Genomic DNA, 26,890 nt, shown 5'->3' with positions numbered 1-26,890 from the left:
ATGTAGGAGCATATAGGGGCTTCCCCGGTGGCTCACCAGTAAAGAATCCGCCTGCAATGCAGGAGCTGCAGGAGACGAGGGTTCGATCCCTGGGACCAGAAGATCCCCTGGAGGAGGAGGAAATGGCAACCCGCTCCAGTATTCTTGCCTGGGAAATCCCATGGACAGAGGAGCTGGCAGGCTACAATCCATAAGGTCTCAAAGAGTCAGACACACACGCACTCAGGAAAATATAATCACAAACAATGCTAGAGTGAAAACCCTTGTATTTACCTCCTTGTGAGCTTACGTGTATTTGTCTAGGACAAAGGTTGAGAAGTGGCCTTGCTGGGTCCCAGAGCATATGTGGTTTATATTTTACCGGATCCTGCAGCATCATTCTCAAACAAGATTGTAAATGCTCCCACCAGCAGTGACTGAGAGTGCCCCTAAAGCTACGTCCTCTCTGATACAATATAATCTAACAGTATTTAATCAAGAACATGTACATGTTTTTTTCTAGCAGGTACTGCTAAACTGACTTCACAGTATTCATTGGCTGCTCTAATTAACACTCCCCACAGGGATACACCTTTTTCCCAAATCCTTACTTGATATCAAATACATATTACAAATATCAAATACATAGTTTTAAATTTTTATTTATTTTTGGCCACTTTTCCAAAGGGTGAAAAGATGTGTCTATTTTTCTCTTTGCAATTGAGGGTTTGTTTTTTTTTTTTCCCCTTTCCTGGAAAATATGTTGATCAGCTTCTTAGTCACAAAGAAGAGACTTCCCTAGCGGTTGAGCGCTTCATGGAATGGAAACCTGGCTGCACCATTGAGCAAGGCCTACTCACTCTCTGAGACAAGAGTGGCTTTCAGTTGTTGAAAGGGCTCAGAATGGCACCTGCAGGTCATCAAGTCCATGTTTGAAAAGTGAAAGTGTTAGATGCTCAGTCATGTCCGACTCTCTGAGACCCTATGGACTGTAGCCTGCCAGGCTCCTCTGTCCATGGGATTCTCCAGGCAAAAATACTGGAGTGGGTTGCCATTTCCTTCTCCAGGGAGTCTTCCCGACCCAGAGATGGAACCCACGTCTCCTGCATTACCCTCTGAGTCACCAGGGAAGCCTCTGGTACCCATGTTTAGTGGCTCTTTCATGAGTGGATCAAGAGGCAGAGGAGGAAAAGAAGAGGCGCTTCCATAGCGAGAGTCCCCATCTAAGTGTCAGGGAGGTTTTCAGCACAGGGCTGAGGGTGGAGAGCCAAGATCTGTTTTCCCTGTTGGGAAAATCCTAAGGGAGATTTTGTGTTTATCCACAGTCTCACTGAGCCAGCTAACGAGATGTCAAACTCTCTGCTTTTGGCTGAAATTCCTTCAGCTCAGTATGGTAATACCGCCTCATGCTGATCGGAAGCCTGGCGGTTCTGTATGTCTTTGAAAAGTAAAGATGGGAATGGAGATAAATTACTAATTAACAAATGCCATCCATTTGTCACACCAACTCTTTCGAGGCTCAGAGTCCAAGGGGAAAGGATAATTATGAAAAATATCACCAAAAATAAAGTCTCTTCAACAAATGGTGCTGCAAGCCCATTGGATATCCGTACAGAAAAAAATAAATGTTGGGTGCCATGGACAAAAATTAATCTGAAATGGATCATAGTATTAAACATAAAAGCTGAAACTAAAAAGCCTTTAAAAGAAAGTACAAGAGAAATTCTTTGCAAAGACTTCTTAGGTACAGCATAAAAAGCTCAAAGCATTAAAGAGAGAAAGGGATAAATTGGACTTTGTCACAATCAAAAGCTTCTGTCCTTTGAAAGACACCATTTAGAAGAGGGAAGGCAAGCCACAGACTTGGAGAAAATATCTGCAAAGGATTCCTATCTAGAATAAATAATGAACTCTTGCAACTCAGTAATAAAAAGACAACCCATTTTTTAAATGGGCTAAAAATTCTAATGGAAATCTTGCAAAGGAAAATCTGAATGGTCAATGAAATTCTCAACAGGAAAGTACACATTAAAACCACAATAAATTTGAGTACTCATCGGCTGAATGGCTGCTTCCCTTGTGGCTCAGCTGGTAAAGAATCCGCCTGCGATGCAGGAGACCTGGGTTCAATCCCTGGGTTGGGAAGATCCCCTGGAGAAGGGAAAGGCTACCCACTACAGTATTCTGGCCTGGAAAATTCCACGGACTGTATAGTCCATGGGGTCGCAAAGAGTCAGACACGACTGAGCAACTTTCACTTTCACAGCTGAATGACTAAATTTAAAGATGGATATTACCAAGTATAGGTGAGGAACCAGAATTCCCATAACATTGCTATGGAAACAGAAAATGATATAACCACGTGGGTAAACCAGTTCACCACTTATACTTATTGTCTGACCCAGCAGTTCTACTCCTGAGTATGTATACATATCTTATGGTCTGAATTATGTCTCCCCCAGTTACAGATATTGAAGCTCTGACCGTGCTTGAGAATGTGACTGTTTCTGAGGACAGGGTCTTCAGAGCTGATTAAGTTAACATGAGGCTGTTGAAGTTAGGGTGGCCTTAATCCAACGTGACTGGTGTCCTTGTAAGAAGAGGACACTGGGACACCAGAGAAACACCAGGGACGCATATGCAGAGGAAAGACCGGATGGGGACATGGCGTGAAGGTGGCCGTCTACAAGTCACCAAGCCTGCCCGCGCCTTGATCTCGACTTTTACTAGCCTCCAGGATTGTGGGAAATAAATTTCTGTTGTTCAAACCACCCAGTCTGTGGTGTTGTGTTACGGCAGCCCTAGCAAACTAATCCAGTGTCTTAAGACCAATGAAATCCTGTTTCTACACAGCGTTGTAGGTGAATGTCTACAGAAGCTTTATTCATAATTTCTAAGAAATGGAAGCAATCCATATGTTTATCGCCTGATGAGCAAACTGTGGTCCATCCATCCAATGGAAGATGACTCAACAATAAGAAGGAGTAAATTATTGATACTATGCGCCAAATGTGATGCTGAGAGAATGAAGCCAGAGACAAAAGAGCATATATCATCTGATTCCACTTCTGTGAAATACGAGAAAAATCAGATTTAATCTTTAGTCATGCAAAGCTGATCAATGATGGGCTGAGGGTGGGGGGAGATTAACTGGGAAATCATATAAGGGAAACTTTCAAGGCAATGAGACATTCTTTTTCTTGAGTGTGGTAGTGGTTACACAGGGGAACACAGTGGTCAAAACTCATCAAACATTACAGGAAATGCATTTTGTTATATGTAAATATACCTCGTTTAAATTGACTATTTTTTAAAGATAAGTGTCCTCAATCCGGAAAATGCTTGGAAGCCCTGCCCTGGATGCACTTAAAGGCAAGTGAGCAGATGAGAGTGGGTGCTGTGGGTAATCAAAGTGTCTTGTCATCAAGGAGGTATGAGGAGGGGACCAGCGAGAACGAGGCCGCAGCCGAGGAAGAGGAGGAGGAGGAAGAAGAGGAGGAGGAAGGGGAAGAGGAAGCATCCCCTGACATGGACGGGTGCCCAGCATTAAAGGTAGGGAGGGCTGGGAATGGGAAAGGCTGTCTTGGGGGAGATAATCCTCAAGTCTTGAACCCGGGCAGTCAGAAAATTCTCGGGGCTAAGTCTCATGCCCCAGCATCAGGGGACAGGCTTTCAGAGTGGGGTGACCTGCAGAAGGCTGTGTAGGGGTGTCTCTGCCTGGAATTGGAGTCATTTCAGTGACAGAAAATCAAGAGGAATTGATTGACCCTCCCATCTCTCCCACCCTCTGTGGTTCTCAGTTCTCTGGGCAGACCCCAGGCTGTGCAGTCAGCTGGCCTGGATTCAAATACTGGCTCTGCTCCTACCTAGCTGTGTGGCCTTAGACCGATGACTTCATCCCTCTCTAGCCTTGGCTTTCTTATCTCTAAAATGGGCGCATAATGTCAGCCTTGAAGATGGGCTAGAAGATTTCAAAGCAGTGGATTTCTCCATTTGGGTCTACCTGAAGGACAGTAGGAAAGGGGGTCTAGTTGAGTCACTGTCGCCTTCTGCTCCCCTGCTGCACTAGGGTGACATGTTATAAGAGGCTTCATGCTCCATAGAGAGAGATCCTCATGTTCTTTCACCTGCAGGACCTCTGGGAGTATAGTGCACAGGGGTGGAGGTACAGGTTGTACACTGCACAAAGGTGCCTGGCGGACCAGGGTCGGGGGAGGTAGGGGTGTTGGAGAAGAATCTGGGCCTGCCTTCTAACTACTCCACACCAAGAGGAAACCTTGCTGCAGTTTTCTCCAGCCAAAGGGGAGAAAGGCACCCAAAGGGGGTGCCTTTTTCAAAAGCACACAAGGGCACTGTTTAGGCTAACCAAGGCTTTTCATTTGGGTGTTTTTATTTGTTGATCTTTACTGGTAATTACTGTGAAAGGACAACAGAAAAGTTGATCACCTAGTTTTAAAAAAACGAGGTTTGCTAGTTGCTTCCATGACTCCAAGAAAACATCTGCAGTTCTTGGCTAGGGGGATGGAAGCCTTGGCTGTGGCTTTGTTAAAATATGGTTGACACATTATTCTTGAGGGGGTGAGGCCGAGGACATCCATGCCTGACGTACCTCTACTGCTTATGTGAGCTTGTTAGGGGACTGAGTATCTCCCTGTGACCCCAAGCGCAGGTGCCAGGCAGGACTGGGGGCCAGCATGCAGGGCCTCGGGTGCCATGCTGGCAGGGCTGGGTCCGTGGAAGCCCCCGGCTGTGTCTGAGGGCCAGGGGCGAGGTGATCGGAGCGGGGAGCAGCTTCAGTGAGTCTCAGGGTGAGTGGCTGAGAATCTGGATTCTCCCAGCCTCACGGCCGTGCCTTCTTCCTCAGGTGGACAAGGAGACCAACACAGAGACCCCGGCCCCATCTCCCACGGTGGTGCGGCCCAAGGACCGGCGGGTGGGCACGCCCTCCCCGGGGCCGTTTCTGCGAGGGAGCACCATCATCCGCTCCAAGACCTTCTCCCCAGGCCCCCAGAGCCAGTACGTGTGCAGGGTAAGCAGCCGCACAGCCGTCCTCCCCAGAGCACCTGCTTCTCGCCCTGCAGCTGAGAGCCCTGGGCCTCGCACAGTTCTGGGTCCAAGTCCTGGTCCCGCCCCTGTTGTCAGTCATTCTTGGCATGTTAACACCTGTTTCCTTATGGAGTTAACAGACCAATTCTATGGGGTTGCTCTAAGGACTGAACTGGCTAAAGCGTGGGAACGGCTCAGTAACCAGTACATGGCCAACACTTTTACATGTGTGTGTGTCTGTTTACTTACTTATAGCATATATATTTATTTACTTGTTTATTATATAAATATAATATATGTATTTATTTACTTACTTACCCAACCACATGGCACATGGGATCTCAGTGCCCGACCAGGGACTGAACCCGTGCCCCCTGCTATCAATGTGAGGAGTCCTAACCACTGGGCCACCAGGAAATTTGCAGCCAAGGCTGTTTATCAGTTCAGTTCAGTTCAGTCGCTCAGTCATGTCCAACTCTTTGTGACCCCATGGACTGCAGCATGCCAGGCCTCCCTGTCCATCACCAACTCCCGGAGTTCACTCAAACTCATGTCCATTGAGTCGGTGATATCATCCAACCATCTCATCCTCTGTCGTCCCCTTCTCCTCCTGCCTTCAATCTTTCCCAGCATCAGGGTCTTTTCAAATGAGTCAGCTCTTCACATCAGGTAGCCAAAGGATTGGAGTTTCAGCTTCAACATCAGTCCTTCCAATGAACACCCAGGACTGATCTCCTTTAGGATGGACTGGTTGGATCTCCTTGCTGTCCAGGGGACTCTCAAGAGTTTTCTCCAACACCACAGTTCAAAAGCATCAATTCTTTGGCACTCAGCTTTCTTTATAGTCCAATTCTCATATCCATACATGACCACTGGAAAAACCATAGCCTTGACTAGATGGATCTTTGTTGGCAAAGTAATGTCTCTGCTTTTTAGTATGCTGTCTAGGTTGGTCATAACTTTTCTCCCAAGGAGTAAGCATCTTTTAATTTCATGGCTGCAGTCACCATCTGCAGTGATTTTGGAGCCCAGAAAAATAGTCTGCCACTATTTCCACTGTTTCCCCATCTATTTCCCATGAAGTGATGGGACCAGATGCCATGATCTTAGTTTTCTGAATGTGGAGCTTTAAGCCAACTTTTTCACTCTCCTCTTTCACTTTCATCAAGAGGCTCTTTAGTTTCTCTTCTCTTTCTGCCATAAGGGTGGTGTCATCTTCATATCTGAGGTTATTGATATTTCTCCCGGCAATCTTGATTCCAGCTTGTGCTTCATCCAGCCCAGCGTTTCTCATGTTGTACTCTGCATATAAGTGAAATAAGCAGGGTGACAATATATAGCCTTGACGTACTCCTTTTCCTATTTGGAACTGTTTATAATTCCAACCAACTCTCCACTCTGTTAACACCTGGCCCTGCCCTTCCTCACCCCTTGCTGAGATCAGACTGACCCTCACCATCCCTGAGGGACAGTTCCCCCCACTCCAGGGCAATGGCAGCATGTAGACTGAGTTTGCAAAATAGCAACAGCCCTGCATTACTTAGCCATGGGTTTAGGGGCTTTTTTTATCGAACTTTTTGGCTACCATTGAAAACTTAAGAAATTCAATTAAAAATAAAATTTTAAATGCAGCGATTTCACATAAAACTCCAGTTTCTCTGTGTGTGTGGGGGGTGGGGAGGGAGACTGTCTGGCCCCAAGGGTTACACGTTCTGTCACAGTGATGAGTGGCTGGACCTCAGCAGTGAGGGCCACTGCCCTTGGAGGAGGGATTGACCAGCCTTTTCAAGTTCACTGTGGCCTCCACCTGGCCCTCTTTAACATATTTGACTTAATGACCTGCTCTTGCAGGCCATGGAAGATTTAGAAGCCGTGCAGCGGTCGTGGCTTCTGGATCCCCTTGCCTTCTATTCAATTAGTCTACCCCATCTGAGGAGTCATGCCAGTTGCTGGGCTACAGAACCAAGACCTTGTTTCTGAGGTTCAGATGACACGTTGACATCCTTCCTTATCTCCTACCGTACAAAATGAGCAAGCAATAACTAGAATAATAAACAGAACCTTCCTGCCTTGTGTTCCAGTTAAGTTGTGCAGGAGAGGCCTCTGGAACACCTCATCAAACTGACATCCACTTGTCTATTGTTACAGAGGGAGGGGCTATGGGGGGATTCAGCATCTACTATCTGGTATCCAAGGCTTCCAGTTATAAGCTTGAGTGTGTGTGTGTGTGTGCGCTCAGTTACCCGGGTGTGTCCAATTCTTTGCGTGCTTCTCTATCCATGGGATTCTCCAGGCAAGAATACTAGAGTGGGTTGCCATTTCCTTCTCCAGGGGATCTTCCCAACCCAGGGATCGAACCTGCATCTCCTGCGTCTCCTGCATTGCAGGCAGATTCGTTACTGCTAAGCTAGTAGTAGTGAAGTTAATTTTTTCATAACGTGGCAATTTTACAAATGCACCAGCTACTTTTCAAATTAGTGCCCACCCCAGAACACTCCCTGCAGTACCTCCCAGAAATAATGTGAACCTCTCCTCTCTGTGTGAAGTCTCTACTTAATGTCTGAGCTTCTAAACGTCTGAAAAGATACTGTGAGTACATGTAATATAGTTGTGTATCTTGCAAAAGGTACAGGGTTTCCTACAGTCACTGAGTGTGATTTTAATGCAAGGGACTTCCTGAACCACAAGTGAAGAATCCTGCTTAATCCCAGCTCACAGCTGAAGAAGAGAAAAACCCAATCCATGTTTCAAATGTGAATAACTTGAAGGATTTAGAAAAGCCCTCAGGATAATAGATAATCTGTCTTTGGCAAAATTACTGCCTTTATGAACGCGCAGTGGAAATCAACACAAAATGAAGGATGTTACTTGTTGGAAAAATCACAGCAAAAGAAATGAATGTTTGATTTATTCTTTGTCATCAGGATTTAGAATGCAGTTGTAATTTTGTCAAATGGAAGATATGAAATATAAATCTTTTAAAAAGTGTTACTCTTTTCCAACTAAAAACTCAAACTTTTCCCCCCAATGTTTACTATAAAATTCTGGTCTCCTGTGTAAATGAATTAACTTTAAATGGCCTTTCCCAGAATTGGCATTCCTGATAACAAAGAGGTTCAGTCCCATGTCTCAAGCATTTTTAACACAACTAACACTATGTTGAGCCTGTCCCATATTTTATTCCCTGGACCAGTCTCCAACCTCAGGGCTAAAGGTAAAGAAATTCCCCATCTGCATGGATCACCTGCCACAGGCAAAAAGGGACTTTATTAGCAAAGATGTGTATTTTTTCTTCTTTTGCTTTCTGACTACACTTCAGCCCAAGCTTATCTGTTTCTGGTAGATTCTCACTTAAGGCTACAGGAAGTAACCAATGGTACAACATCTTGAATTTTTTTTCCTGTCATTTCCCTTAAAACTCTGTAGGGGTGTGCAATCTGCCTCTCCAGATTCAACAGGTAACAATAATGTATCCCTCTGTTTCTCACCCATAAAATGAGCATTCTCAAATTCCCAGCAGGGAATATGTGTCTGTGCTGTGCCCCCCCTACCTCCAGTACACAGCCAGCTCCCTGTTTCCCAGCCTGTGGTTTATAGCACTCCACTCCCCTAGTACCAAGTCCTATGCTGCTCAGGGTTCTTAACAGCAAGCAACAGAAACAGACTGGGAGCAGTATATGTGCGGAAGAAATGTTTGAACAGGAAATTGAGTAGTTCACAGATTCATTAGAAGGCTGTGGAAGCAACCTCAGAAATCAGGCAGGAACAAGGCGGGCCAGACCACAGCCAAAATCCCACCATAAAGACAGGTGAGGACACAGGTGCACTGTAGAGCGTGGCCCCCGCGGGCCCTGCAGCTGCCTTTGGGGTTCAGCACTGATGCCCCCACCAGACTCCCGACACTGCAGGAGGCCAGGACAGTTCTAGCTGCTGCTGCCGCCGCCACTGTCACCACTAATGGCTTCTTCTCCCTGAGAAACCAACAAACACAGATGCAACAAACCAACCAGCAAGCATGGAACAGAAGAGACTGGCCTGGCTGAGTCCAAGAGGCACAGTGACAGAGACTTGGTCCAGCGGACCAGGTTGTGATTCAAAGACCAGGGCGGTTGCATTGAATTGTCATAGTTGAGTCCTGGGCCGGCTTCTAGCTGCAAGGGAGGCCATGAAGGCAAGACTCTGGTACTTTTGCCTCATGAGTGGAATGTGGACTTTGTCTCCCACTGAGAGTCATAAGAGGATGGAGTTTCATATGCTAATTAGGCGAGCATCCCCCGCCACCCCCCCCCAAAATCCCTATTTTTCCTGTGTCATCTAGTCTCACAAACAGCCCTGCAAGGCAAGTGGCGTTATTCCCATTTCATAGATGCAGAGAGTCAGGGCACTTTGTTGTGAACACAAGCAATCCCTTCCCCTGGCCTGATGCCACATCAAGAGCCCTCTGCTGGGTGTCCCCTTCTTTGATCCTCAGCACAGCCTGCGTGACCTGGTGAGTTTCCTGGCCTTGGGCTCCCACTGGACTTTAAGTCATGAGGGGTGAGGACAGTGTTTTTTGCTCCCCACAAGCCCTGTGTCTCTGACACCTACATACTCAGCAGCAGCGCGGTCACATGTGTTGGTTGGCTCACTTTGACCTGAAGGAAACAGTCCTCCCAAAACTCTCATTTCCAAGTAGATCCCTCTGACTTCCAGTTATTTCACCTCTCTGCTCCTCAATTTCCCTCTAATGGAGATAACAAAAAGGCAACAATATTCTCTACCATGTCTGAGATCAAATGCACTAAAACATATTTAAGAAAAAGTTAAATTCAAGGACTTAATGTAACTTTCATCGCTCTTTTATAACATGGTCTTTAACATATAAACAACTGTGACTTAAGTATCAATCGTCCTGACACGTATTTCTAGTTGGTATGACTTATATTCTGTGAGTGCCACCGTTGGATTGAAACAATGCAGAATAAAGCCCCCTTCTGATATGATACCCAGCCTGTCCATTTGTATGAATCCACCCCAGTCAAGATGGTCCACTGCTCTGTCTTTATATTAGTTTCATCTCTGAGCATTACATGCATCCTGAAAAGGACGTGGCCTTGGATGGGACCTTGAACTCTTGTTCTGATGCTTACCAGCTGTATGGCTTATAAAAGTGTGGTAATCTCTCCCAACCTCAGTCCCCTCAGTTAGGATGGTCTAAGGATTAAATGAAACTGTCAGTAAAGCCCGTGGCACATAGCAGGGGCTCCGTCCATATGGCTGTTGTTTTGTTTGTTTGTTTTTATTTGACTGCACCGGGTTGCAGTTGTGGCATGCAGGATCTTTGCTTGTGGCGTGTGAACTCTCAGTTGCAGCATGTGGGATCTAGTTCCCTGACCTGGGATTAAACCCCGGCCCTCTATATTGGTACTGCAGAGTCTTAGCCACTGGACCACCAGGGAAGTCCCAGTGTGGCTTTTGTTGTTACTGTCATCTATTTCTCATTCTGGTTGACACTCTGCCTAGTGCAGTAGCTATTTCATAAATGTAGCAGGACTATTAATATCATTATTACTAATAATTATTAATAACCACAAACATGACAGTGTGGACAGCTTCTCAGAGGAGACCCACCTCAGTGAGCTGACAGCTGCCGGAATAAATAGACTCTGGAGCATCAGCTTGTGACGATCCCACTGACCTGGAAATATGACTCCAGAGAGAGACCCCCGCCTCCCCTCCCTCTCCCGTCCTCCCGCTGGGGACACGAGCTGTCAGTAGAAAAGCATCCGCTTGACCGTAGCCCTGATCTCTGGCCACAGATGAGGAATGTTAGCCCTCCAGGGAGAGTCTAGATAACTGTGGGATTGAACGGATTCTGACGAGGAGAGAGCTGTGACCAGCATAGCCCTCACAGAACCTGTCTTCCCCATCTTCTCCAAGGATACGGTCCCCAGGCCTGGCCTGTGGGCTGCCTTCTCACGTATGTGTCAGTCTCGACAGGGGCTCCATTCGAGCCCTGAAGGTGGGCTCTGTGGGTGACAGGAAAGAGTTGATCCAAACAGGCCTTAGCATAGGCGGTCAGGGGGGCAGTGACCCCTGGAGTCATCCATGTCTGGTGTCCACCCCACCAGGCTGCTACCAGCTCCAACCTTGAGCAAGTTGGGTAGCCCCTCACCTGCCGTCTTCTCACTAGTAAAGTAGCGATGTCCTCTCCCATGGGGCTGTTGGAAGGATGAATGAAGTCTTGTGTTTAGCACGCAGGGGCGTGCATTGTTGAATACACACTCAGTGAATGCTCACCCAGAGAGAAAAAGAAGGTCGAATGAAACCTGCCTTCTGCACGCAGTCCCCACGGGGAACACGGACAGGAAGGACTGGGCTGGGGACCCCACCACCCTCCTGGCCCCAGTGAGCCTTTCGAATGCGCTTGCGCTCGCGCCTTCATGAGCGTCCCACGCCTCTTCTCTTTGCAGCTGAACCGAAGTGACAGCGACAGCTCCACCCTGTCCAAGAAGCCACCTTTTGTTAGAAATTCCTTGGAGCGGCGCAGCGTCCGGATGAAGCGGGTAAGATGGCCCCTTTGTTTCCCCAAATCTGGTGTCCTACACGCACATCCCCTGACGCCTGACCGTTTCTCCTCAGCCACTGGTTGGAAGAAAGTACTTGAAAGCATGGTGGTATTTGCAAATGGAAGTTGGTGAACTGTAAGGCCTGGGTAGGCACGGGGGAAAGTGCCAATGTAACATAGTTTCTGTGACCAATAAGTTAGGTCAGGAGTGGGCATACTTGTGTAGAAATCAAAGTCACGAAGAACCAATCAACCCAAGACGTCACAGCTACCGCTGGGAGCCTGCCTCGTGCAGGTCTCTGCTCCCTGTGTCCGACTAACCGAGCAGTTGAAGATCCCTTGCAACAGCCTCCTTGCCGGAAGAGAAGCCAGGTGCCCCTGCCCCCCACGCCTCCCCACCGAGAGCTGACCTGGAAGCAAGGAGGTGCGAACAGGACTCAATCCAGCTGGAAACTCCCAGGGAAGAGGCCCCAAGCTGTCCCTGCGGAGCAACCTGGCCTTTCCTTACGGAGAAGGTGGCTGCGGAATGGGGGCTGGCAAGAGGCCTTAGGCCAAGGCCTGACTCCTGCTAGGGACTTTCACTAGTCAGGGCTGCAGGAGGGGCAGGGGGCCCTCCCCACTTTGGGCTTTCAGCGCAGACTCGACAACAGTTCTGGTGAGCTTACAGAACTAGAAAAAACCCAAGAGTCAGACTGTCAGAAAGAGAAGCAGAGACAGCGAAGCAAAAATGCAGAGAAAGGAGAGCGTGCTGATAGCCGCATGTAGGGGCAGCCCCTTAGCATCTCCGGCAGGCCTGCTGCTGACCGCCGGCCTCGGGAGTGGTCCTGTGCCTGGCTGTACCCTGCCAGGGTACAAGTCCCCAGAAAGAACCAGAGACAGCAGGAGAAAGAAGGCAGTGCCGAAGAGGCTCTCTCCCAGAAAGGAGAGAGTGCTGGCTGCCTGAGAATGTGGACATGGCTGCAAGTGACGGGGGCATCCCCGGCCCCACCCCGCCTGCTGTGGCTGGCCAGCACTCCAGTCCCTGGAGCACTGAGTCACCTTGGGAGCTTGTTGATCATGCAGATTCCAAGGCCGTGCTTCCAGACTGCCTCATCCAGGTGGCTGGGGTGGGGCCCTGGAAGCAGCATTTTTATAGGCTCCTCCGAGAATTCTGGAGCAGGTGTTCCGAGATCCATTCCTGGAGAAGTGACACCGAGGAGTTCCTGCTCGGTCCGCACTACACATCTTACAACTCCCTACCCGCAGGCAAGCCCCAGGAGTTCCTGCTTCTTCACCCCCTCTTCCCCTCAGCCAAGGGGATGCTTTGCACAGGGGACCCTTAAGAGCTGGCCTGAGCCCATGTTCCATTCAGGTCCTTTCTATGTCCTGAGGAACAGGGGTGTCCAGAGGAGGCCAGGGCCCATGCACACTGCGGAGCCTCCTCCACTAGCTGCCTGAGCAATGCATGCTGTGGAGAGGGCCACCTGGCAAGGGCCTGAGAGGACTTCTAGTAGCTGTGAGCAGCCCCTGGTCAGCAGCCGAGTGAGAAAATGCAAGGAAATGAACCCTACCCAGGACCTGAGGGAGCCTGGCTGCAAATCATCCCCTTGTCAAATCCCCAGATAGGTACTCAGTCGGTCAAAACCTAGATTTCAGCCTCGTGAGACCCTGAGCAGAGGATTCAGCCAACCTGTGTGCTAAACTCCTATCCACTGAAAGTGTGGGATGATGATTTGCTTTATGTTCAGCTGCTAGTTTGTATAATTTGTTTTATATATATATATGATACGCTCAGTCGTGTCCGACTCTTTGCGACTCCATGGACTGTAGCCTACCAGGATCCTCAGTCCATGCGATTTTCCAGACAAGAATACTGGAGTGGGTTGCCATTTCCTTCTCCAGGGGATCCTCCCAACCCAGGGACTGAACCCGGGTCTCCGCATTGTAGGCAGACGCTTTACCGCCTGAGCTACCAGGGATGCCCAGTAACAGAAAACCAGCACAACGCCCAATAAAGTGATTTCAAAAATGGTATTAATACAAAAGACATTAACTATGAGATCTGCCCTTACTTCAAGCTGGCCAGCATGCTTTTAGGAATGGGAAACCACTCAATGGGGTGGTTCTGTGCTTTTCTAGGGTGACCATTGTCTAGTCTGTGCTTATAAATGAGCAAGGCCGGGAGATCCAGCTGAGTGATCTCAGTGACTCCAGGTCTCACCTGAAGATGCTTTTGCTTAGCTCTGCTGCCCCTGTACTATCCTCAGCTGTGTCCTACTCTTCGTGACCCCGTGGACTGTAGCCCGCCAGGCTCCTCTGTCCATGGGATTCTCCAGGCAAGAATACCGTAATGGGTTGCCATTTCCTTTGCTCTGGCCGATGGCCAGTCTCAGAAACTTGTCTGGACATGTGGATGCAGAGAGAGGCAGAGCTCCAGCAGCAGATAGAAGACAGAGTAAGGGAAGCAACTGCGTGTAGGGAGTGAGTGGGTAGGATCTGGAGCCAGCTGTATGGGGTGGAATCTCGGCTTCCATGCTTATAACCTGTGTGATTTAACCTCTGGGAGCCTCATTTGTGCACATGATAACAGTCAGGACCTCACAGGGTCATGAAAATGGACTCAGGTAACGGAAGTAAAGCGCCCAGCACCGTGACTGGGACATAAAAATGCTAATAGAGGGGTAGACATGGAAAAAATCAAGACAGGCCCCCAGGGGCTGGGCGAGCCCCACTTTTGCAGTGGAAGCCCGCGGATGAACGAAGGAGGGTAGCTGGGCTCCAGAGCAGGGGAGAGCACAGGCTCACTGGACCTGGTCCGGTACTAACCAGTCCAAACCATCCCCACCCCCGCAGCCTTCGTCTGTCAAATCCCTGCGCGCGGAGCGGCTGCCGCGCACCTCGCTGGACCTCGAGTTGGACCTGCAGGCCACCAGGACCTGGCACAGCCAGCTGACTCAGGAGATCTCGGTGCTGAAGGAGCTCAAGGAGCAGCTAGAACAAGCCAAGAGCCACGGGGAGAAGGAGCTGCCGCAGTGGGTGCGGGAGGACGAGCGCTTCCGCCTGCTGCTGAGGATGCTGGAGAAGCGGGTGAGTGGCGCACCGGCGCGCAGCTGCGAGGGAGGGCCGCGAGAGCTCTGAACCGGTCCTGCAGTTCTGTGACTCACGGAGCGTGCTCCCAGAGCCCCTCAAGCTCATCAGCCTCCCCCAGGAAAGTTAATTCACGGTTTACTGGCTGCCAGGTCCTTTTGCTGCACGCCCAGTGTTTGCGTGCAAGCCCTTATTACTCACACGTTTATTCCACCAGCTGGTCCTTCATCAGACATGTTGGGGGACACTTTATCTACGCTGGGGCACACACATGCACAGAATAAATACAAACGCTGACCTGCCCTCGTGCCTGCCTACCCAGTCCCACAGAGCACGTTTCTCCAAAGGGGAGAGGAGTGGGTCCTGGCCGGGCTTTATCCTGATGAAGACGCCTGAGGATACAAGCCTGCTGGCGTCTCATCTCTAGCGTAATGAGCTGGAGCCATCTCAGCGCTGCTCAAGGAAAAAGATACAACCACAAAGGGGCCAGAGCAGACGATGAGTTGGATTTGGGTGGCTGCTGCTTTCACACTTGTGTATTTGGGAAGGTCTCACACTGCATGAGACACCCCGAACCCCAGCCTCCAAAGGCAGCTGTTTTGGCGCCACTACCTAGAGGGGAGGAGGCCAGGCGAACTCCCACCGAAAAAGGGGGTTGGAGAGGGGACCTAGACATGGAGATGATGTCACTTGGAGCACCATGAGGAGTCTTGGGTTGGAGAACTCCAAAGCAGCAGGAGTTTGGGGTCTCTTACAGCCCTGGGGTTTAGCACATCTATGACTAGCAGATGTTGGGTGCAGTTTTAGGGGATATACGTAACAGGCAGGCTCTAAAAGGCTTTAAAAAAAAAAACAACTGCGATTTGAGCTTCATTTAAAACAATTGGATGGGTAAAAATTTGTCTTTGGCACCAGAGGGCTCTTGAGCTAACAGATCCCAGACTGTGGTGAAGAAATAAACACCATAGGACTAACACACAGAGGCCATCTCTGACTCATTCCTTTCATACCTGCCAGGATGGCTGTCCATGGCAGAAATGGCAAGCTTTTGCTAGTTTTCTCTGCACACAGCCAAGCAATGCAAGAGCACCTTCCAGAAGGTGCCTCACTGGATTGTTGGGAGGGCCATTAGCTGAAATTCCAGCTCTCAATTCAGGTGATGAGAACATAAAGCAGGAAGGTGGTGCTGGGCTTCTTAGGTCTGGACTTGTGGGAGCCTCAAATTGACTCTGGTAAATCATAAGTTCCCCAAACATTTCTTTCTTTCTTGTTTATTACTTATATCAGAGTTATAATAACAGCATTAAGAGAAAATAGAAAATTAGAGAAAGTTTTAAGGAAGAGAAGGAACTAAATATGTCTCTAATGGTAGCTGTCTATTACATTTATCTTGGAGCTTCCTAGTAGCCAAGGCAAAAAGAGGTAAGCAAACAAGTATATATGTGTCCTGCCTTAGGAAAGCACCTACCAAGAAAACCTGACCTTTCAAATAGGTTTTTTTTTTTAATAGTAAATCTATGACTATCTGATGATGATTCTATTAAAGAGTCATTTAAACGGTATAGCTTCACTAGCCAAAATCTGTCTTCTTGCTATGTTTTCAAGTATGTAGAACATGGATATTTGAGGGCTGTCTGGTTTGTTCTCTAAAGTGCTTCCTTAGGTTTGTATCAGGAGGGAATACTGTATTGTTCCTCAAACCCTTGACCATAATTGCATGATTTGAAATTGGATTTCTATAATTTCTTAGTTGTATGCCATTAAAGCAGTTTCTTAACATGCCTGAGGCTTCGTTTCCGCATCAGTAATATAGAGGTTATTATAAAGCCTACCTTCCTAAGTGGCCCCGAGGAGCAGTGAGGTGACATGCATTTTACCAGGTAGCCCTTGTCGCCTTACTTCTGACAGGTGCACATAGGTATTCAGTTCCCTGGCCCCGAAAACCTATCCTGTCTGACACATGTTGGGATCACTTCCCCCTCATCATCATTCAGAATAAAGAGGAACAGGAAGCATCATGGTGTCTGTCCCATGACCCTCAAACCTTTTAACCACAGTAGACTCATTTATGCTAGAAGGGTCTCGTGGCTGACCCACTTCTAGAGACCCTAAGGACTCTCTTCTGCCTCATTCTGCCCTCCAGATGGACCGAGCAGAGCACAGGGGAGAGCTTCAGACAGACAAGATGATGAGGTCGGCCGCCAAGGACGTGCACAGGCTTCGAGGCCAGAGCTGTAAGGAGCCCCCGGAGGTGCAGTCTTTCAGGTCAGAAAGTGGGCGCCGGGCCAGGCGGCCTTTCCCTTCCCACCCTGCCCTCCCAGCCTTGGTCTCCTCCTCTCCGTCTTGCTGCTCCCTGTCCATGCACCCCCCTGCTGGAGCTGAGCCCCAGCTCTCTGTAGCAGATGTTTGTCCTCTGCCGAGTCTTCCCCTGTGATCTGTGAGCCCCGTGGTGCTTCCCCTCGGCTGTCTTTATTGGTCCCCACACAACTCAACCTAATTTGTTAGATCCTTTTGTTTAATGGATGAGCCACCTGCTCCGGCCTTTCCTCTTAGCGTTCCCATCACCGGTAACTGCGGAGGATTGGCCGAGGGATAAATCAGCCTGGGAGTGACGGATGCTTGCTGGGCCTCCCTAGTACTGCCTGCCACCTGCCAGGATCTTGGGGAGATGCCTTCTTGCCACCCCGGACCCAGGCGTGTCCTGGGCCTCCCCATTCACAGAGGGTTTTGCATTTAGGCTTGTGTTGTCCTCTTGTAAAAGGTATTCACGTTTGTGTGTGTGCTAAAATGCATCCCTTTGTGGAATATAAAGATGTGAAATATTCTGTCATTTGTCTAACCACACTTGGACATCTTTTCATTCTTAACCACCTGGGAATCTAAAACAGACCACCAGTGGAAATGGCCAAGGGCCCTTTGAGACTTCAGAGGCCCCTGATTGGAACTGGAGGTGACTGTTCCTGCTGATGTTCCCCCAAGGCAGAGATTCTCAGCCAGGGGGCTACTTGAGCCTCCAGGGAGGGCATTTGTCAATGTCTAGGAAAACCCTATGGACAGAGGAGCCTGGTAGGCTGCAGTCCATGGGGTCGCTAAGAGTTGGGCACGACTGAGCGACTTCACTTTTCATTTTTTACTTTCATGCATTGGAGAAGGAAATGGCAACCCACTCCAGTGTTCTTGCCTGGAGAATCCCAGGGACGGCAGAGCCTGGTGGGCTGCCGTCTATGGGGTCGCATAGAGTCGGACACAACTGAAGCGACTTAGCAGCAGCAGCAGCAGGGACATTTTTGATTGTCAGAACCAGAGGAGGGCTGGCAGAGATGCTTCTGATGTTTTGTGGGTAGAGGCCAGGGATGCTACTTAACACCCTACCTGCACAGGATTAGCCCCACAGTGAAGAAATTATCCTGTCCGTAATATCTATAAAGTGAGGTTGAAAAGCCCTGCTCTAAAGGGATGGCCTGGGACTTCCCTGGTGGTCCAGTGGTTAAGAGTCCACACTCCCACCGCAGGGGGCACGTACCTGGTCAGGGAACTAAGAGTCTGCATGCCCCATGGCGAGGATGGAAAAAAAAAATACATAAAGGAATGGCCTTTTTTACAGGGAGAAGATGGCATTTTTCACACGGCCTCGAATGAATATCCCGACCCTCTCTGCAGATGACGTCTAATCGCCAGAAAAGTATTTCTTTTGTCCCACTGATCACGCTGTGAACCTAGACTGTGGCTAAAGTTATTTATGTGGTGTTATATGAAGGTACCAAGTCATGAGTCGTCTAGCACTCTTGTCCGTTTGAAGATAAACAGAATTTTTTAGTTTGGGTTCTATTATTATTAAAAAAAAAAAAACAAAAAACAAAAACAAAAAACCAAAAAACAAACAAAAAAAAAAAACCAGCATTATAATGACAAGATTGTATAGTTTGTATATTTAGGAATGTATTTTTGAGAAAGAAAATTTAAATGAACTAAAGCAGTATTAAGTTGCTGCTCTTCTTAAAGTTGTTTAGATTTTTTTTTTTGTACAGATCTACCTACTAGAGGTTTCACTGCAATAAGAAGTAATGTTTGGGGGACAGTAATCCTCAAAGGATGTCCTGAAGGTGTCACAGCACAGCTGACCTTTCGTACTTAACGTATTTTGTACACTCTTTTTAAAAAGATGCACGGGAACTGTGCAGGGCTTCTGAGGTGCGTCCGTGAATCTTCACGCGCTGTGATGTGTTTTTATGTGGCCGCCTGACATGGAGCGGGCAGCGTGGGGCTGGCTGGTGACGGGCCTGCCCACGCTGGTCTGATGCCCAGTGAAGCACTGACGTGAGTGAGGGAGGGCTGTGGAGAACACCTTTCAGTTTTATCTCCATCAATAAAGTGGCCTTTCTGAACAAACGTCCTCACTCGCTTTCTCTCCCCTACCCCTCCCTTCATCCGTGTTCCCCTGGTTTTTTGAATCTCCGCTTCCCACTCATTCCCTCCCAACCCATCACCAGGCCACGAGAGTTGTTTTTTTTTTTTTTTTCCTTTTTGTTCTCTCAGATGCTCACGAAAGGAGCAAATGTCTGCTGAGCGGGGACTGCTGCAGACATCCGAGGTCAGCCTTCAACACCCCAGTCACAGAATCTCCTCCTCCTCCCTTCCTCTGAAGTGAGCGCTGCAGCTGTCTTCAGAGTAGGTCACGCTACCCGCCACACCAGAATCTTGGGCCAGCAGACTTCCCTGGGGGTCCGGTGCTTATGAATTCACCTTGCAATGCAGGGGACGCCAGTTCCATCCCTGTTTGGGGAACTTGATCCCACATGCCTCAAAGCAACTAAACCCACATGCCATAACTACCAAACCCACGTGCTGCAACTGGAGAATCCATGCACCTCAGCAGAAGATCTCTCACGAGATCAATGAAGATCCCTCATGCACCAGCTAAGACCTGACACAGCCAAATAAGTAAATAATATCTTTTAAAAATACAGGGGTCTTCCATGGTGGTCCAGCGGTTAAGAACCCATCTGCCAAGGCAGGGGCCACGGGTTCGATCCCTGGTCCAGGAAGATCCCACATTCCTTGGGGAGACTAAGCCCGAGCCCCACAACTACTGAAGCCTATTTGCCTGGAGTCCATGCTCCACAACAAGAGAAGCCACCACCCTAAGAAGCCTGCGTACCACAGTGAAGAGCAGCCCTCGCTCACTGCAGTTAGAGAAGACCCATGCAGCAATAAAGGCCCAGAGCAGCCAGAGATCAATAAATAAAAATTAGAGAAAATACAGACTCCTGGACCCCTCCCTCAACCAGGATGGCCCAGAGACCCACTTTTATCCACACTCCCACGTCAGTCTTACAATAAAAAGTTCGAGGGACCCACTGGCTTAATGTGAATGAATCCCAGGCAGAGGCAAAGTGGAGCAGCTCCACGTCCTAGCAGAAAGTCACACAGGGGATGCTAATGGGAATGACCCTCTCCAGGCCGCTGAGGACCACTGCTAGAGGGGTGATAGAGTGGACACCCCCCCTCCCCCTCTTGGCTGCAGAGGCTCTCCCCCACTTCCTTTCCTGGCTCCTCCTTGTGTATTATCCCTTATGTAGAACGAACCTTTCTGGTGCTCAGATGGTTGAGAATCTGCCTGCAATGTAGGAGACCCGGGTTCAATCCCTGGATTAGGAAGATCCCACAGAGGACAGCATGGCAACCCACTCCAGTATTCTTGCCCCGAGAATCCCATGGAAAGAGGAACCTGGCGGGCTACAGCCCATGGGATCGCAAAGAGTCGGACAGGACTGAGTCCGACAAAGTCCAAAGGGCACTCAAGTACTATGGTAGCAAAGCCTTCCACTTTTACAGGTGTTGGCATGGTCCTGAAGCTTTACTTATTTGTAAGTCACTTATCTTTACAGTAGCCCTCTCAGGTAGACGGTATCATGATCATTACTATTTTAGATCATTCCAGCTTAAGTTACTTGCCCAACATCACACAGCTGGTAAGTGGTATAGCTAGGAATAAACCTAGAGTGTACTCTTAAGACTCCTCACCACAGTGACACGTCTTCACATTTCTGTCCCCACCAGCTAGTTACCTCCCTGAAGGCATCCTGTATTGCCAGTTTTTCCTGTCTTTCCAGAAATAGGCAATGCATATACAATCTTACATATGTATTCTTTTTTTTCTACCTGAAAGTGCATACTAACCAGACTATTTTAAACTTTGCCTTTTCTCACTTAGTAAGATATCTGTAAGAAATTTCATTATTTTTAACAACTACAGAGTATTCCACTGCATGTCCAAATGAAGCGAGGGACATTTATGTTATTGCCAATTCCTTGATTTTACAGCATCCAATTACTCTCTTTTCCATTCAACCTTTCACAAGTTTATGAGAGTATCTGTAGATAAATTACTGCCTATATATATATTTTTTTAACTTTAGTTTATATTTGAGTATCATTGATTAGCAATGTTTCGATAGTTCCAGGTGGACAGCAGGGGGCTCTGCCATGCATATACATGTACCCACTCTCCCCCAAACTCCCCTCCCATTCAGACAGCCACGTAACATTGAGCAGGGTTCCCTGCACTATAAAGTAGGTCCTTGTTGGTTATCCATGTCAAATATAGCAGTGTGTACATGTCCATCCCAAACTCCTTAACTTTCCCTTCCCCACTATCCTTCCCCACCTGGCAACCATAAGTTCATTCTCTACATACTGTGAGTCTGTTTCTGTTTTGTAAATAAGTTTATTTGTATCATTTGTTAGATTGTACATATAAGTGATAACATATTTGTCTTTCTCTGTCTGACTTAGAATGAAAATCTCCAAGTCCATCCATGTTGACGCAAATGGCATTATTTCATTCTTTTTTTGGCTAAATAGTATTTCATTGTATGTATGTACGTACCACATTTTCTTTATCCATTCCTGTGTCGATGGACACTGAGGCTTCATGTCTTATTACCTGCATTTTTCAAATGCTCCACATAAAACTGTAAAAGTGCCTCTCAGTCATTTCTTCTCAGTATGTTTGCTGGCTTTATTAGGTGGCATGAAGATCAAGGACGTAATACATTATAGGCACTGAACAGAATTCAGTCCTTAATGAATGGTAGGGAACTTGTTATATTCCAGTAGAAATTATATTCCTACTGTATTCTAGATGCTCCTGGGAATAACTAACGGTAGACGTTTGCCCTACACCACCAGTAAGGCTTCTCCCAGGCCACTGGGGACTGGTTTTACATTTATCTAGGTCATATATTTCTAAGACTTCCCAACCATAAATATACATGAAGCTAATCAGAAATAACAAAATGACCTCAGCTTAACATTATAATAGTTTTTGCCACTTGCATTTACGTAGTTCATATTTTGGTTTTGAACCTGTGATCATGAAGGTATTGGACACCTAGGAGCAGGCATCATGCCTGTCTTGTGCACGATTTTAGCCCCTGGGCCAGAGCAGTCTGGGCGGATGGCAGAGCCTCAAACAATTGTTCTCTGAATGAATTAGTCTAAGACCAAAGTTCTGACTGCAGTCCTGCTAAGTAATAGCATGAACCTGGGAAATTTCCAGCGGTTTTATTTTTTGTTTGTTCATGGGGATTTTTTGTGTTTTGTTTGTTTTTCAGGGGTTTTTGACCCTTTGACAGGCTGTCTTGATAACCAATGGTTTCATGCAGAGTTTTCCAAAGCATAGTACAGGAGGCACTGTTAGAGGGTGCCTCGGTGGATTTCGTATAATTATAATCATATGTTTATTTTAACTTGGCCATCGAACTCCTGAATTCACAGCTACTACTCCTGAGGATGAGGATGAACAAGCATTTAAATTCAGAAAGGAATTGATTTAAAAAATGATTTAATTTAATTTCCTATCTTAGGAAGTTCCCTGGCAGTCTGGTGGTTAGGATTCTGTGTTTTCACTGACGAGGGCAGTGGTCAAACCCTGGACGGGGAGCTAAATGCCTGCAAGCCTGGTGGCATTGCCAAAAAAAAATAAATTTTAAAAATCACATAATCAACAAAGAAACTTATCTGACGATGATTGAGTCAATATGTCTAGAATGGTGCTAGGTATCTGTAAGCTACTTTTCAACAACCATATAGTATTCCACTAAACGAAATGGATTAAACAACTTGAATTAATTGATGGATATTTATGTTATTGCCAACCCCTTGCTTTTACACACAGTAAAAGGCCTTTGTATTGGCTTAAGGCTGGTGTGACACTGGACCCAGGTGCTGTGCAGGTGGGGATGATGAGGACCAGGGACCCCGGGACCCTCGCTGACTTCCCCACCATCTCTCTGACCGCAGGGAGAAGACACGGAGAGGCTTTCCCCTCCTGCTGGGTCAGAACTTTGTCTTGGTCCCCTCCTCTCCTTTTCAGAAGCCAGTCACTCTGTGCTCGGGGCAGCCCTCATTGGGAGATGGAGGCTCAGAAAGGGGGCCTGCCCCCCCTAGAGTTTCAGTCTGCTTGCTGCCTGATCTTTTTCACTTTAGAATTTGTTTTCAGTTACTATGTAATTATAGGTTTAAAAAAAAAAAACCCTCAAATGCTACAGAAAGATATAAAATAAGACACCCTACCCTCTGGAATCTACAATTAATAATTGTTAATCAGGTGGTTTCCACTTAAATAATTGACCTTTATTCCCTGTTCATCATCTGCAGGCAAGAGCTGTCCCCTCCCTGCCATAAAGATGAGGAGATTCTGCCACATACTTCCCTTTCTCCTTAGCAACACCTAATTTTTGTTAGTTACATGGTTATTTTTTTATGTAGTTTAAAACAGACAGTCACATTTACATGCTCCTCTGCAATGATCATCCAGCTTCCTATTATGAGTTGATTTGAAAATTAAGAACCGTTAACAGCATTTACAGTGGAGATGGTTGAAGTAAATATCATTCACTATGGAAACGAAGTATGTTGGGTCATTAAACTTTTGTTCCAGGAAGGAAAATTCAAAGATCCAATCATCTTTTCCTTCCCTATATAACCTTCTTCATTTCTTTCTGCTCATACTTAGTTCATTATTTCTCATTCCCCATACCTTTATCTTTGGATTCCTAGTCCCAAGAGCATGTTCCATCAGTTCTACCTCCAAAATTTATCATGAATCTATCCATTTTATTTTTCCCTGTACCACTTGGGTTCATTATCCCTCACCTGGATCACTTGCAAACCTTCTGTATTAGTTTGCTAGTGATGCCATAACGGTCTGTCAAAGACTGCGGGGAGGCAGGCAGTGAGGGAGGCTTCACCAACAGTTTATTTTCTCATAGTCCTGAAGGCTAGAAGTCTGAAACCAAAGGGTCTGTGGGCAAGGGTGATTGCTTCTGAGGCCATTCCCCTTGACTTGTAGATGGCAGTCTTCCCGGTGTGTCTGTACACAGTCTTCCTTCTCTGTGTGTCTGTGTGTCTGTGTCTGTGTGTCTGTGTCTGTGTGTCTGTGTGTGTGTCCTGTCTTATAAGGACACCAAACATATTGGATTAGGCTCATGACCTCATTTAAATTAACTCCCTCTGTAAAGGCCCTTGTGGTGGTTTAGCCGCTAAGTCGTGTCTGACTCGTGCGACCCCATGGACTGTAGCCTGCCAGGCTCCTCTCTCCCTGGGATTCTCCAGGCAGGAACACTGGAGTGGGTTGCCCTTTCCTTCTCCAGGGGATCTTCCCGACCCAGGGATGAAACCCGGGTCTCTTGCATCACAGGCAGACTCTTTAGCAACTGAGCTACAAGGGAAGGAAAGGCCCTACCTCCAAATATAGCCACATTCTGAGGTACTAAGGGGTCAGGCCTTTGACATATGGATTCAGGAGAGAATATAATTCACCCTGCAACAACTCAACTTCCTTTTGAAAGACAGAACCATCCAATGGTTCACTCTCTGCTTAGAACAAAATGAAACCGGCCCCCACCCCTCTCGCCTTTACTTACAAATTCCTATGGGCTTTGGTTTGGCCAATCTTTCCATATCTGCTCACACCCAATCCCTCTTTCTGCTTTCCAGTAGACCTAGTTCCTGTCCGAAACCATTTGCATTTGCTTTCCGCTCTGCCTAGAACCCTGTTGACTGGAGAAAAGAAAAGCACAACCCGCATGTGGACTTTCTCTAGTTGCAGAGAGCGAGGGCTACTGTTTGTTGAGGTGGGTGGGCTTCTGATTGTGGCGGCTTCTCTTGTTTCGGAGCACAGGCTCTAGGCGCACAGGCTCTAGGCGCACAGGCTCCAGTAGTTGCAGCACTAGGGCACAGTAGCTGTGGTCCTTGGCCTTAGTTTCTCTGCAGAATATGAAATCTTCCTGGACCAGGAATTGAACCCATGCCCCCTGAATTGGCAGGCAGATTCTTATCCAATTATACCCACATGGAAGTCCAGTTTTTAGTTTTTATTTAAACTTTTTTTTTATTGGTCGCACTGCATCTTCACTGTGGCATGGGGGCTTAGCTGCCCCCACAGCATCTCGGATCTTAGTTCCCGGACCAGGAATAGAACCTGTGTCCCCTGCATCCTGAGTTCCCTCAGGGTTCACTGTCCAGGGTGGCTGTCCTGTGATGGCCTGATGGCTGCAACATCCTTTATTTACTGATATGGCAGGAGACATTTTTCATTCACAACCCTCCTATTCATTACATTAAGAAAAAGTTTTTTAGCAACATCCTGTGACAAACTTGAGTTATGTGTAATTCAGGGTGTAGGAAGACATTCTAAGAAGGCTTAGGGCCTGGACACATGAGAAGAATCTATTTACAGATTGTGAGTTTTTGTATACTCCTTTCTAAAAAAATTTTTGTTTGCAAATTCAGTTATCTGATTCTCTTTTTATAGCTCTCTTTCCACAGAGAAAGGCATAACACTCCTCCCCCTGCCCTGGGTGTAAACTAACAGGCACTGAACAAGGTAGACTTTGTCAGGAAGAGATCTTCCTCTACCCTCTAGGTTCTTTGGGCTTCCCTGGTGGCTCAGCTGGTAAAAAATCCACCTGCAATGCAGGAGACCTGGGTTTGATCTTTAGGTTGGGAAAATCCCCTGGAGAAGGGCACGGTTCCCCACTCCAGTATTCTTGCCTGGAGAATTCCACGGACTGTGTAGTCCATGGGGTCGCAAAGAGTCGGACACGACTGAGTGACTTTCACTTCACTTCACTTCTAGGTTCTTTGAGCTGGCTGGTCTAAGAATTAAAGGGACACGAGACAGTTTAGCAGGAGAAATCACAGAAACGTTTAATAATATGTATACATGGGAAAGACTCAGGAGAAATGAGGAACTCCCAAAATGGCCCAAACCCTCACCTTAAATACCACCTTCAGCTGAAGACAAAAGAGGCTGTTGGGAGTCGTGGTTTGGGAGTGCAGAGAAAAGCAATTCATATGGAAATGGAAAAGCAAGTGTTGGGTAAGTAAACATTTGAGATGAGTGTGGACTGTGATCTCTAGGCCCTGCCAAGTTTCCCAGCACACCTAGCCCATATTCCTTGCAGAGTTCACTGGAGGTAGCTCTATGCCAGGAACAGGCCCTTTATCTAAATTCCTTAGGGAGCTGGGGACTTCTTTGGTGGTCCAGTGGCCAAGACTCCACACTCTCAATGCAGGGGGCCCAGGTGCAATCCCTGGTCAGAGAACTAGATCCCACAGGCCACATCTCATGATCCCACATCCTGCAACCAGGACCTGGCACAGCCATATAAACAAATATTTTTAAAAAATAAATACAATTCTAGGGCTTCCCTGGTGGTTCAGCTGGTAAAAAATAAAATTCTTTAGGCAGCTAGTTCAGTTCAGTCGCTCAGTCATGTCCGACTCTTTGCCACCCCATGGACTGCAGCACACCAGGCTTCCCTGTCCATCACCAACTCCCGGAGCTTACTCAAACTCACGTTCATTGAGTCAGTGATGCCATCCAACCATCTCATCCTCTGTCAGCCCATTCTTCTCCTGCCTTCAACCTTTCCCACATCAGGGTCTTTTCCAGTGAGTCAGTTCTTTGCATCAGGTGGCCAAAGTATTGGAGTTTCAGCTTCAGCATCAGTCCTTCCAATGACTATTCAGGACTGGTTTCCTTTAGGCTTGACTGGTTGGATCGCCTTGCAGTCCAAGGGACTCTCAAGAGTCTTCTCCAACACCACAGTTTAAAAGCATCAATTCTTCCGGGCTCAGCTTTCTTTGTAAGTCCAGCTCTGACATCCATACATGACTACTGAAAAAACCATAGCCTTGACTAGATGGACCTTTGTTGGCAGAGTAGTGACTCTGCTTTTTAAT

General features: G+C 47.5%; 1 protein-coding gene across 1 annotated transcript in view; it reads left to right on the top strand.

Annotated features, from left to right (window-relative positions):
• The window catches only part of WWC1 (WW and C2 domain containing 1), a 156,652-nt gene extending 137,625 nt beyond the window's left edge, over positions 1-19,027 (top strand). Inside the window, exons 18-23 of the mRNA XM_043464764.1 lie at positions 3,408-3,531; positions 4,844-5,008; positions 11,478-11,570; positions 14,405-14,638; positions 16,782-16,903; positions 18,243-19,027. Coding sequence (XP_043320699.1) covers positions 3,408-3,531; positions 4,844-5,008; positions 11,478-11,570; positions 14,405-14,638; positions 16,782-16,903; positions 18,243-18,309 — 805 coding nt within the window. The 3' untranslated portion in view covers positions 18,310-19,027. The remainder of the gene's footprint in view (positions 1-3,407; positions 3,532-4,843; positions 5,009-11,477; positions 11,571-14,404; positions 14,639-16,781; positions 16,904-18,242) is intronic.
• Positions 19,028-26,890: the final 7,863 nt, after the last annotated feature.

Source organism: Cervus canadensis, chromosome 4 (genome assembly GCF_019320065.1).
Source record: "Cervus canadensis isolate Bull #8, Minnesota chromosome 4, ASM1932006v1, whole genome shotgun sequence".
Taxonomy (NCBI): Eukaryota; Metazoa; Chordata; class Mammalia; order Artiodactyla; family Cervidae; genus Cervus; species Cervus canadensis.
Note: the sequence above shows the minus strand (reverse complement) of the source record. Positions and strands in the feature narration are given on the sequence as shown.